The sequence below is a fragment of the Saccostrea cucullata genome, unplaced genomic scaffold (assembly GCF_032062105.1).
Source record: "Saccostrea cucullata isolate Sc308-1 unplaced genomic scaffold, CSIRO_AGI_Scuc_v1 ctg2207, whole genome shotgun sequence".
Taxonomy (NCBI): domain Eukaryota; kingdom Metazoa; phylum Mollusca; class Bivalvia; order Ostreida; family Ostreidae; genus Saccostrea; species Saccostrea cuccullata.
The window spans coordinates 76,694-90,617 of NW_026941455.1; the positions used below are offsets into that span (position 1 = coordinate 76,694).

General features: G+C 39.6%; 1 protein-coding gene across 1 annotated transcript; it reads left to right on the forward strand.

Moving 5' to 3' along the window:
* The first annotated feature begins 1,353 nt into the window (after positions 1-1,353).
* On the forward strand, positions 1,354-2,028 carry LOC134257852 (uncharacterized). Its single transcript, XM_062740438.1, has one exon. It carries the CDS (start codon positions 1,354-1,356, stop codon positions 2,026-2,028), a length of 675 nt encoding a protein of 224 aa, XP_062596422.1.
* Positions 2,029-13,924: the final 11,896 nt, after the last annotated feature.

Below are 13,924 nucleotides of genomic sequence, written 5' to 3' on the forward strand. Positions count from 1 at the left end.
CAGACTACGGCGCCTCCTTGAAAATACTAAGACTAACGAAGCAAAACCAAAGGAAGAGATTACTGTAAAGAAGCCGTCTAATTATATTAAACCAGCCACATATGACGGGATTGGGTCGTGGCTTGATTATAAATCACACTTTGAGGCGTGCTCTTCATTGAATGGTTGGTGTGTTAAAGAAAAAGGTCTTTATTTAGCAGTCTCTCTGAGGGGACAAGCACAGGGAGTGCTTGGGAATTTGAGTAGAGATGATGAAAGAAACTACGATGAACTGATTAAGGCGCTTGAGGATCGTTTTGCCCCTGCAAACCAAACAGAACTATACATAGTTCAACTACGAGAACGTAGACAGAAAGCGACCGAGACGCTCCCAGAATTACGACAGTCAATCCGGAGGCTAACACATCTCGCCTATCCTACAGCACCAAACGATGTTCAAGAGACACTTTCTAAGGAACAGTTTATCAATGCTTTAGTTGATGCTGACATGCGCCTTAGAATCAAACAAGCCAGACCCCAGAGCTTGAACGACGCTATAAGGCTAGCGGTTGAATTAGAAGCCTTTATCAGTGCTGACTCCAGAAGATCTGAATACAAGTCACATTTGCATGTAGCTACAGGTGCAGATCACGATAATACTCAATTAAAGTCCCAGATAAATACCAACGACCTGACCAAAACTCTTAAAGATTTGCAAAGTTCTGTTATGGAACTTAAGACAGAAATACGTGAAATAAAGAGTAAGTCATCTAGCTCGATGATTGGTCGGATCGCAATGACAAAAAAGCCACGGCAACCCCCAAGAACAATAAAGTGCTACAATTGTCGTAAGGAAGGACATATAAGCAAACATTGTCCATCAAAGCAGATGAACGAAACAACAAGGAGGTTTGGCAAAAAATCTAAAGCACCGGGTCATGGTTCTGGCTCTGCTAAGACAGTTAAAACACAACGTAAGCTGCAACCAATTGCTTACAATAGACCAAGTGAGGCTGGAATGTATATCTCAGCTAAAATGTAGACACAAAATTGTTCATCGATACAGGAGCGACCGTTACGCTCATTGCAAAGAATGTCTTCAGTGACATTCAAAAGGTTTATCAAAATCTTGTTTTGCATAGTATGCACCAAGACATTATGTCTGCGGAAAGTAGACCTCTAAAACTTCTTGGCAAAGCTACGTTAACTTTAACAATCGGTTCGAGTAGATTTGTGAGAACAGTGGTGGTCGCTGATATAACAGTGGATGGAATCCTGGGTCTGGATTTCATGAATGAACAAAATTGCACGTTGGACGTCTCCAAGAAAGTAATGTCAATAAATGGTGAACATTATTCTTTATAACTTCAAGGTATGCTAGCATGTTATCGGGTGGTGGCTTCAGAATCGTTCACTCTACCACCAAGAAGTGAAGTGATTGCAAGCTGTGATGTATGCGTACCAGAGGGCAAGAACCGTCCTTGTGGATATGGTATTGTAGAGCCAAGGAATTGTTTGATAGATTCAAATAAAGGTTTAGTAGGCAGAACTCTGGTCAGCAATCATAATAAGGTTCCAATACGAGTTTTGAATCTATCGACCGATGCACAGACGATTTACAAGGGAACAAATATGGGACAGCTTAGCCCAGTGGTAAAGATATTAGAAGGAGAAAATAAAGATCGCAGTCTTAAGGGACCTTTTTCAAAAGAGCTGCAGGCCTTAAGTGAAAAGTCAAAAACTTGCTTAAATCAAAAACAGAAGACTGAAGTAGATAAACTGTTATCCAGGTATGCTTTTCTGTTTGCTGGTTCAGATGATGGACTTGGAAGAACAAATGTTGTCAAGCATTGTATCGATACAGGAGATGCACTCACGATAAAACAGCCACCAAGACGGTTACCGGTACACATGAGAGAAGAAGCAGATAGGTTGGTGGACGATATGCTTGAGAGGAATGTAATTGAACCTTCATCTAGTCCGTGGGCCTCAGGTATCGTTCTAGTTAAAAAGAAATTATGGATCGACTCGATTTTGTATCGATTATAGACGATTAAATGCGGTTACTTTGAAAGATGCTTACCCTCTTCCGAGGATCGACGACATGTTAGATAGTCTAAGTGATGCTTCGTGGTTCTCAACTCTCGACTTGGCTATGGGATACTGGCAAGTAGAAATGGAGGCCAGTGACAAAATAAAGACTGCTTTTGCCACGAGAAAAGGATTGTACCAATTTAAAGTGATGCCTTTCGGCTTGTGCAATGCTGGAGCGACATTTGAAAGATTGATGGAGACAGTCCTTGCAGGGTTGAATTGGGAAATATGTTTGATTTACTTGGACGATATCATCGTCATTAGTAAAACATTTGAGGGCATGGCGGAGAACCTGAGCAAAGAGTTCGACCGATTGGCAAATGCAGGGTCGAAACTGAAGACCAAGAAGTGTTCCTTGTTTTGCAAGTCTGTAGAATATCTCGGACACATAATTTCCGAGAAGGGTATTACTACGGATCCAAAGAAGATTGAGGCGATTAAGGAAATGACAGTGCCAGCCAACGTGAGTGAGCTACATTCATTCCTGGGTATATGTAGCTACTACAGAAAGTTTGTGAAAGACTTTGCAAGTATAGCAAAACCCCTTCACAAACAGACAGAGAAAAGCAAATCTTTCGTTTGGAGTGAGGATTGCCAAAGTGCTTTCGAAAAATTAAAAGCTACACTGACAAGTGCCCCCATCCTTGCCCATCCTGACTTTAGTAAGCCGTTCATATTGGACACGGACGCAAGTAACTTTGCGATGGGAGAGCAGTATTATCACAAGTGGACGATGGTAAAGAACGTGTGATTGCTTACGCCAGCAAGACTTTTACTAAGTCCGAAAGGCAATACTGCGTGACGAGAAAAGAATTGCTTGCGGCAGTATATTTTACTAAGTATTTTAAGCATTACCTCTACGGACGTAAGTTTATTTTGCGCACGGACCACAGCTCGCTGAGATGGTTGACCAACTTTCAAAATCCAGAGGGTCAGCTTGCCCGCTGGCTTGAAGTGCTGTCCACGTATGACATAGAGATCCAACATCGACCAGGCAAGTTACACCAAAACGCTGACGCGCTTAGTCGTCTTCTTTGTAAGAAATGTGGATTCAAAGTAGACTGGGATAAGGAAAACGAAGAACCCAAAGTAAGAACGGCAACAGTAGACGACCCAGTTATTCAAGAAACGTATGTCCATAGGGTCCAAAGCGAAGACAAAGAAATTGTCCTTGTAAAACGTTGGATGGATCAGGAAAAGACACCATCGTTTAGAGGAGTGGCCAGTCAAAGTGCATTTCTACGTTCTCTATGGTCACAGCTAAGTTCACTAACCACTCAGGACAATTTACTATATCGGAGAACCACAGACCAAGAGACAAAGACGGAAAAGCTCCAGATAATAGTGCCTATGTCTGAGAGAAGGCATATTCTAACGGAATACCACGACAAGCGTACTGCAGGTCATTTAGGCATAAACAAAACTATTGCAAAGATAAGAAGTCAATTTTATTGGCCAGGCCTTAACAAAGATGTCGGTATATAAATGGATGTGACATCTGTGCCAGAAGAAAGTCGTCCTTTACTAGCCAAAAAGCGCCAATGCAAATTGTTCAGAATGGATTCCCCATGGATAGATTAGCAACAGATATTATGGGGGAACTGCCATTGACAGAATCTGGAAACAGATACATACTGGTAGTTTCAGATTATTTTACTCGCTGGACTGAATGTTTTCCGATGCCAAATATGGAATCAAAAACTGTGGCAAAGATTCTAGTTGATCAGGTCATCACTAGATTCGGAGTACCCTATACAATACACTCAGATCAAGGCCGTCAATACGAGGGTGATTTGTTCCATTCGGTGTGCGAACTATTACAAATGGAAAAGACTCGCACAACACCCTACCATCCATAATCAGATGGTATGGTGGAAAGGTTTAATCGAACCCTTGAAGCCATGTTAACTTCCTGTGTGAACAAAAATCATACAGATTGGGACGAACAACTGCCTTATGTCACGATGGCGTATAGATCGGCAGAGCATGACACAACTGGCTTCTCTCCGAACTACCTTATGCTTGGTAGAGAAGCGACAACGCCTTTAGACCTTCTATACGAAATGGAGGTACAGAGGAAGCCGATCCCACAAAATAGATGGGCCTGGTTGCTTCAAGAGAGACTGGAAGAAGCACACCATATTGTGAGGAAAAATACTAAAGGGGAAATGATGCGTCGAAAACGCTACCATGACAAGAAGTTACGATGGCAAAGATTCTCCCCAAGAGACCATGTTTACGTTTTCTTTCCTCGCAGACGTATGGGTACTTCGCCAAAGCTAACAAGCTTTTGGCAAGGACATTTCGAAGTTCTAGAAAAATGTTCAGAATTTACGTACAAAGTATCTTGTGGAAGTAAAGGGTCACCACAGGTGATACATGTAGACAGAATGAGGTTGGTTAAACCTCAGATTCTGTCTGGTGAGGTAGAACTAAGTGATTCTGATGATGTCGACCAGAATGAAAATCTCACATTACAACAAGATCAGTTGGAAGAGTTGGACTTTGATAGAGAGGGTGTTAATGATCCAGTGATCGATCAGAAGTCCCAAAGATCGAGTGGAAGCAGACGGACTCCTGCTTATTTATCAGCTTATGTAGTAGATCTTTGCTAGACAGGTTATTTATGTTGCACTATTTTTTATATATATTTAAGATGACAAAGATTCGAGGAGCATTTAAATGAGCTTTAACCCATTTTTTTGTTTGTTTGTTGTAGATTACAGTTATGCCTAATATAAAGTTTACCAAAGCTAAACAGCCTGACTGTCCTTTTTGTGACAGAGCCATTGATGAGCCATGGCAGGACCACGTTATTTTATGCTCAGGACAGAGATTTAAATGTGTAACTTGTGGAGCCAGGTTCAAGAAGAACAGTTACCTTGTGAAACACATGAAAGTTCATAATGGTTCAGCAACTGTTCCACCCCCTGCTAAGAAGCAAAAGTCAAGCACGATTACAAAAGCAGCTGATATTGTAGTTGGTGAAGATAGTCCAGAAGCGACTCCTGCTAGTGACCATATGGAGAAGGAATCTAACCAAAGTGACTGGGAATTTCAGGATCCTGGAGAACTGTTAAATGTGTTGGGTTCTTGTAGCCCTAGCGATGAAGAAGACTCCAGAGAAACTGAAGAGATAGAGAAGGCACCTGAGGACCTAGAGATAGGAAGAATCATTCGAAAGAGAACTCAGCCGGTTCTCTACACAGGTTCTCAGACGAAGAGCAAAGACATTCATCATTCAGAGCCGGTGATGCATGATTTGGAGAAGTCTGCAAAGGCATCCACTGTGAACGCGGCTACACAGACCGAGCCAACCCTATATGTGTACTCCACCAAAACCATAACCAACAAGTGGGAGAATGGGGTTAAGATCAAAGTCGTTGAAAGAAAGAAGAGCTATAATATGAGTTAGACAATCGATAGACGCAAGAATTGTAAAGTTATTGATTACTGATGTAATACATGTATATAAAGCTTACCTTGTCAAAGGAATTGACAGTATTCGAATCATTGTAAATAAGAAAAATTGACTATTATATGCCTCTTTGTTTTATTTTCCTGTGCAAGCGAGGACGCTTGAATCTGAGGCGTGGGTAATGTAACGGAAACAGATAATTAAGGGAAGGGGACAGGGCGTTCCAAAAGGACCCTGAGTTCGTAACACCAGCGGAAAAGTGCGGTATAATCAAAGAGATAGACAACAGCGGTAAGTCTGTTCGTAAGTCATTATTGCTTTGCGATGTGCAGAACAGTTTTTACCTAGTATATGCAACAGTCTAGTGTTACATAATCGTTCTTTCTGTGTTAATCGAAGAGTAACCTGTCGCTTCTGGGAGAAAGGACGTGCTGGCGCTTTGGTTGTTTCTTTGGGCGCTTCCTAAAGTCGCTCTTGAGTTAGAAGCCCAATTGATTAAGAGGCAGTTTGATTAATTATTTCGTTTATTTGCGTGCTAGGGAAGCACCCGATATCTGTATATTTTGCATATGTAAATAAGTTCTAGTCAACAATCAAATTCCTCAGCAAGGTATCTGAGGGGGCCCTAGACCCAGAGAAAAATCATACAGTATATGTGTTAGACAAACACGTTACAGTATCGTGATAAGTGTCGGATCGGCTAAGTTCAGTATCGTCCCAGCCCTAGTAACTTGAATACACTTTATCTGAGTTTTTTCAGATATTGACACATTTTCGATTCATTATCAATATGATTTTTCTTTTTTTTTTCTTTAAATGAACGAGTTAAAGTCAAAAAAGTGTGTAACAAACTAGCACCTTGGTCATTCTAGTTTTTCCTTGAGAATTTCGCAAAATTTTGAGATTGGTAGGTAGCTGTCTTAGAAGTCCACAAATAACAATATGGCTGCCAGGCGCATTATAATGTAGAACATTGTTAGGCCGGAGAGGATACCGCGTCAACTTCAGGATAGAAAAAATTCCCAGGAATCATTAAAAGAAGAAATTTTAATGAGATTCAGGTTTAGATTTACACCATCTAAACATTTGGCAAAGAGATCATTTAGTTGATCTGATATTTGCAAATCATCTAGATGTCTGAAGTCTCACAAACCTCACCGCTTGAGAGCCATAGCGATTACTGCTATGAGTGATCATGGGTTCGAGTCCAAAGAGATCATGTTCCTAAGTGGAGACCGCAGCGAAGCATCATAAAAAAACGTACAACCGTGATTTGTCCCAAGAACAAAAACGCTCTGTAAAGTCTACTCCTACAAGTGAGAGCCTCGGTTAACGTCCCTACTGCCCTTATATACCTCGGACTCTTACATCCGAAGGAGATTTTCTAATGAGTTCGTTCCGCTACAGTTTTTAACTGGGCAAGACATATAATGCGTGAAATATATTGTAAACAAGTAATTTTCAGGTACCTAAGTGTTTGCGTAGGGTATTAAAGTAAGAAGAAATTATAAAACGTATTTCATTCAGCATGCGTCATTGTTCGTTAATCAAAATCGTAACTACTTCAATTTGCCACCAGAAGTACTTTCGATTTGACTCCACGCTAACTTTGCGGATTGCCAGTCGGAAAACGATTGGTTTTTATATGCTGTTTAAGTCCTTCTCGTGAATTTTTCGCTCACACACTCTATGGAGACACCCCTACTTGCCTATGGAGGGCTGCAATTGTTGTCCTATACTCGGCACTCAGGGCCATTGGGCAGCTGGGAGGAATATTTTTGTGCAAGCACTAACCTACTGCATATGCGACCCGGGGCCTCGATTTATACGGTCTCATCCTAGAGACGGTCTCCACGTCCCACAGTGGGATTTGAACCAGCGACGTAAGGATCAATTCCTTACGTCGTGATTCTATAGCAGATGCTCTTAACATTACGCTACGCGGGCGACCATTTCGTTTCTGCTTCGATTTAAAAAATAATTGATTTAAGGAATCACTGTCTAGTTAGGAGACTATGCCAGGGCATCAACAATAGTGTGAAACATGGGATAATTTGCATAAAGGGCATCGCTTATTTCATGTTTCCTACTATTGTTGATGTTCCTGGCATAGTCTCCTAACAAGACAGAGATTCTTCATATTTTCATTTTTAATTGAAATAACAATCTTAAAATAAATCAATATACAATTTAAATTAAAAGATTTGAAATGCACGAGGCATTCCATGTTATTTTCTATTGCCCCGCCCCATGACGTCAAATTTTACTATAAAAAAAAATAGTCCATTTAAAAACACGAAACAAATTTAATGATTGTTTAGTTACTGTAGTCAAATATCGACATTTATGAAATAAACAACAAAAGAATTTAGAATTATGATCAAAGCAGTCTTGTTAATAACGTAAATTATATATGTTACCTAGATTTAGGTTGTTGGAAGCACAAATACGTGTATAGGCCCTAGGCTACTTCTCCGCCGCCATATCGAATGCAATGGTGCAGTTGCTGAAATGAAAGTTGGTCAGGAAATCGATTTGTGTACATGTTACGATAGCAGAAGAAGTTGAGTTGCTTTCGAATCTTGAAATAGCAGAGGAAGTTGAGTTGCTTACGAAGTCGGAGGATAATGACTGAGGGACGATGTATGTGTCGGATGAAGGAGTGTGGCTGTGCCGATTTCTCCACATGCTCCAGATAGGCTGTTTACGGAAGTGGAATTCTCGGCCTCGCTGATAGTGGACAGCGTTGGGCTAGCGACTTGCTTTTGGACTGACGATAATTCATTATTTTGTTTGTATAAAGATATATCATACCTAATTACTTAGTAAACAATTAAAATTCATCTATTTTTTTTTCTTTTGTATATTTATACGGTACTCATATACATGTAGATTGACATTTTACCTTTCAGTAGTATTTCAATAGAGAAATAAACATACCACAGGTATTACCATGAAATTAACAAGATGGACTTCTTCAGTGTTTAATAGTAGGGCTGGGTATTGGCCTGAGATTTCGTATTGCGATATATTGCGATATTTATAACTGTATTGCGATATGTATTGCAATATTTTCAATGTAAGAAAAATGGCATTTTTCTTACTATATTTACTTTAATTTACATGTAGAATGTTCATAACTATGATAAGTAACCAACACAGAAAAAAATCTTGTTGAATTCATTTAAGTTATGCTCTGAAATGTTCCCAAAAACAACTTCTGACTTACTGTTTGGTTTAATAACAAACTTTTTATAAGTCAGTTTTTATATTTAATGTCAAAATTCCTTAATCTAAGCATATTGCCAATATATCGATATTATAAATTCGTATTGCGATACGATATTTTTTGTCATTGTATTGCAATATATTGAAATATCGATATTATTGCCCAGCCCTATTTAATAGGAAATGGAAATATTTATCGCTATTATGAGTGATTAACGGTGACTATTTTATTGTATCGTGTCATTCGTTAATATTCAATGCCTGAATTTTAATTAAATAATTTTACTTATTACCTTTTTGCATGGGTTTCAGCAGCTAGAATTTTTGTAATAGATGATAGAAGTTACGCGGCGCTAAGTTAAAAGAATCTCGCCGTGAACCTCTAGCATGCTGGAGTATGTAAGGTCATGCCAGCCTCTACTTACAAATTCTGATCGAAACGGCAATTGCAACATCACCTACCTTTCGTGCAGTCCCTGCAGGACGTCAAATACATCTGTTTCTTTCACCATGTCTCCTTGAAAAGGTCGCCCGCGTGGCGCAGTGGTTAAAGCGTCTGCTCTAGAGTCGCGAAGTAAGGAGTCAATCCTTATGTCGCGGGTTCCAATCCCACTGTGGGACGTGAAGACCGGTCCTTCGGATGAGACCTATTAACCGAGGCTCCGTGTCGCAGATGCTGGCACAAAAAAGATCCCTCGATCCTGCTCAATGGCCCTGAGTGCCGAGTACAAAATTTGCAGCTCTCCACCGGCAAGTGTTGGCCTCTCCATATGAGTGAAAAATTCTCGAGAGAGACGTTGAACAATATACTATCAATCAATCCTTGAAAAGCATTTCTCCAGTTACAAATGAAAATCACCCTGCTTTCCATGCTAGTTGTCGCCCGCGTGGCGCAGTGGTTAGAGCGTCTGCTCCAGAATCACGAAGAAAGGAGAATCCCACTGTGGGATGTAGAGACCTGTCCGAATGAGACGGATAAGACCGTTTAAACCGAGGTCACGTGTCGCAGTACTTAGGCGCAGGCAGGTTAAAATAAACCTCTCTGCTCAATGGCTCTGAGAGCCAAGTTTAGGACAAAATATGAAGCTATCCACCGGCAAGTGGTGGCGTCTCTATACGAGTGAAAAATTCTTGAGAAGGACGTAAAACAACATACAATCAAACATATAAACAAAAAAAAAGACTGAAAGAAGAAACTGTCCAGAACGTAAAAGAATTTTATGCATAAAACCACAGGCACTTGGGGTATGGATCCCCCCTCCATTCTTTTTATTTTTTAAATATAGGTTTGAGTCACCTTTTTCCTATTCTAATGTGAACTTTATGTTATCAATAATGTTACTCTTTTGTCTCTACAAGCTGTTTTTCAATGCATCAATATATTTAACATAATTATGTCTGGAAAACACCAACCTTTCGTTTTTCAGTGTTGGAAATGACCGCCCTCTTGCCATGAATACCTCAAAGGTGTTTACTGCCTTACTGTTGCTCTTCTACACATCTTTACAAGGGTCCTGCACATCGTTCTCTTTACATTAGAAAGTTATTGATTTAATATTCAATTAAGGCACTTGATTTCAAACCCGTGTTTGGTACCCAGTTCAGCACTACAGGAAACGGCGAACTTTCATCCCTTAGCACCTGGAGGATGCCGTTTGTAAAAGAGGGACTCGAGGTTGTAGAGTTCCGTTCATTTAAACAAGAAATCTGTGAGCCAATGCTCACTAGTAATACCCCCGCTCTGATGTAAGTAAGGACTATCATGTTAATATACACAAGTTCAGTTACAGGCAGATGCACAGAAAAATATGAAGTTGACATCAGATTCATATCAAAATTAATCCCACCATATGGCATGCCTCAACAAAGAGTGTAATAGAATTTCAAGCATCCGCTATGAATAGCTAATGAGAAAACTGCGACGAAGATATGTTATGTATGAAACGGGCAGACGCACAGACAAACAGGAAATTGATATCGGATTTGAACAAAAATGTATCCCAACATATGGGGTGTTGCTAAAACGCGGAACGGAAAACGGAACGGAAAGCGGAACGGAACGGAAAACGGAAAAAAAAAATGTCAAACAAATAACATAGATTCAATATAAATCAGATAAAAGAGCAATATTCTTGTTGTAAAAGTCATTTCTAATAAAAATTTATTGTAAGCTATTATATATTCATGAGTTATACACACTCTCCGTGGAAAATATTCTACTGAAAAAATTCACCCCCCCAAACACACACGAAATAGGATTTTCGTGTTTGGGCAAAAGAATATCCCCCCTTTTTTTAGCGTGTCAAATTTGTTGTATGTTGAAAATGTTTTCTGACCCCCACCCCCTCTTTCAATGTCAATGTCTGTAAAGACAAAAATATCTAGTTATGCTATTCAGATTATGCACGCAGTGTCGAATTCGCGAGTCATGAAAGGGGGTGGCAGTTTCAGGTCTGTGTAGGGGCCCAAAGCCACATTAAAAATTGATTTATTAAACCTTATGTACATATTTTGGACACAAAAACGGGGGGTGGGGGTGGGTGGGGGTAGGCGACCTATAACAACTTCTCAGATCTTTCCGATGAGCGGTAAAACAGACTCATTTTTTACGGGGTCATTCATATATGCCCCCCCCCCCAAACATGCACATATATGCATTATATCTGCCACAACTTTGTCTATCCAGAAAAGGACTCTATTTTGAATAAAATTTTAACAACCAGTGTGTATAAGAGATGTTTATTCGAGCTTGCCGTAAAGGTTTGCCCTAAACGTAATCTTAATACATTTTTTAAAACATTTTTCTTCTCTTTCAATGGTTCATTTAGATATCAAATATTTGCCCCCCCCCCCCCCCCCCCCCCAGTCATAACCTTTTTTACTACGGAAATATTCGTTCCAGTTCACATGTTCACCCTTTTTGTGAATATAATAAATGTAGTAAGTTAGTGTAAAAAAAAATAGTACTGAAAATGTTGGGAGTTGAACTTATCCCCCCTCCCGAATGAAACAATTAGTTTCTTTTTGTGTTTTATCTCCCCTCCAGAATCAAACAATTGTCTTCTTTTCGTGTTTTTTTCTTGTCAAATACTTTCCCAGTTCGTTCCCCCCCCCCTTTTTCAATTTCGATTCTATGTGACTGCTATGTTAGCGACTTTTGTAAATAAGAGACTGAGCATGACAACATCAACTTTATGTAACAGTGGGGCATTGATTGTGCACAAATGTACAAGATATATCGTTTATGATAAAATTTGTGTGTTTTAAGTGATTTAATCCAAAATAATATATTCCGTTTTCCGTTCCGTTCCGCTTTCCGTTCCGTTTTCCGTTCCGCGTTTTAGCAACACCCCAACATATGGCATACCTTAGAGAAGATTGTGTTAAAATTTCAAGCATCTACAATGAGTAGTTGCAGAGAAAACTGCGACGAAAATTTTGTTATGTATGAAACGGACAGATGCACAGACAAACAGGAAGTTGACATCGGATTTGAGCGAAAATCTATCCTACCATATGGCATGCCTCAGAGAAGATTGTGTTAAAATTTCAAGCATCTACGATGAGTAGTTGCTGAGAAAACTGGGACGAAAATTTGTTATGTATGAAACGGACAGACGCACAGACAAACAGGAAGTTGACATCGGATATGAGCGAAAATGTATCCCACCAAATGGCATTCCTAAGAGAAGATTGTGTTTAAATTTCAAGCACCTTCGATGAGTAGTTGCTGAGAAAACTGCGACGAAAATTTGTTATGTATGAAACGGACAGACGCACAGATAAACAGGAAGTTGACATCGGATTTGAATGAAAATGTATCCCACAATATGGCATGCCTCAGAGAAGGTTGTGTTAAAATTTCAAGCATCTACGATGAGTAGTTGCTGAGAAAACTGCGACGAAAATTTGTTACGGACGGACACACAGACAGACGGACAGACAGACAGACAGACAAATACACAAGGGTAAAACAGTATACCCCCTCTCCTTCGGAGCGGGGGTATAAATCTGATTTTTGCTTTGATATGATCTAGAGTCAAGAAGTAACGAGAATCCCTCAGTGGGACGTAGAGACCTGTCCTTCGGATGAGACCGTTTAAACCGAGGTCCCGTGTCGCAATTTTTAGGCGCTGGCAGGTTAAAAAGAACCCTCTCTCTGCTCAATGGCCCTAAGTTCCAAGTTTAGGACAAAATATGTACAGTTCTCCACCGGCAAGTGGTGGCGTCTCTATATGAGTGAAAATTTCTTGAGAGGGACGTAAAACAACGTACAATCAATCATATAAACAAAAAAAAGAGATCTTGGACACACAACCCTGCCAAGGAACTGTCCTGAACGTAAAAGAATTTTATGCTTCAAACACTGACCAAAGGGACACATATCCTTGACAAAGTACTTTTAGTCAGATGAAAAATTATTTGCCCCAGACCATCAGGCACTTATTTTTAGCCCTGGTATTATATGGGGTCAATACACATGAATACTCAATTAAGAAAAATCATTTATTAAATCGAATTGAAAAAAAATATATATTATCAGACCTGTTTACTCTTACGATTTCACCGTATTTTGTAGGGATTTTTAGTCTAAAATACGTCTCACGTTTTGCCATTATGAAAATACGGAAATCGGAAATACATAAGTTTGGAATGTAACAGTTAGTTTTCGTTATGATCTGTCTTAGTTTCACCCTTTTTATCGCTAAATAAGAGAAGGATTTCAAACACATAAGCGATGTTTGGTTGCCAAAACGCTGTGGTATTATTAAATAACAAAAGCTTTGTTATTAAACCATGTTTTTATAGTCAAAAAAGCAGTTTTTCTCTTTTGATATATGTAAAATTTATGGAAAGTGAAATCTTACTGGCAAATGCCAAATCTCACGGACAATTCTAATAAAAAATACTGAGAGACAGCGTTATGGGTAAACAGTTCTGTATTATATAATTTGAAAAAATCAGATAATTTATAGCCTAGATCTAAGATATATTTAACATAATAATGTCAGGATAGACAGTGATGGAAATGACCCCTCCCCCTTCAGGCTCCTGCCATGAATACTTCAAAGGTGTTTACTGCCTTTACTGTTCCTTTCCTGCCAACCTTAAAAGGGTCCTCCACATCGTTCCCCATACAAAACGGCGAACTTTCATCCCTTAGCACCTGGAGGATGCCGTTTGTATAAGAGGGACTCCAAGTTG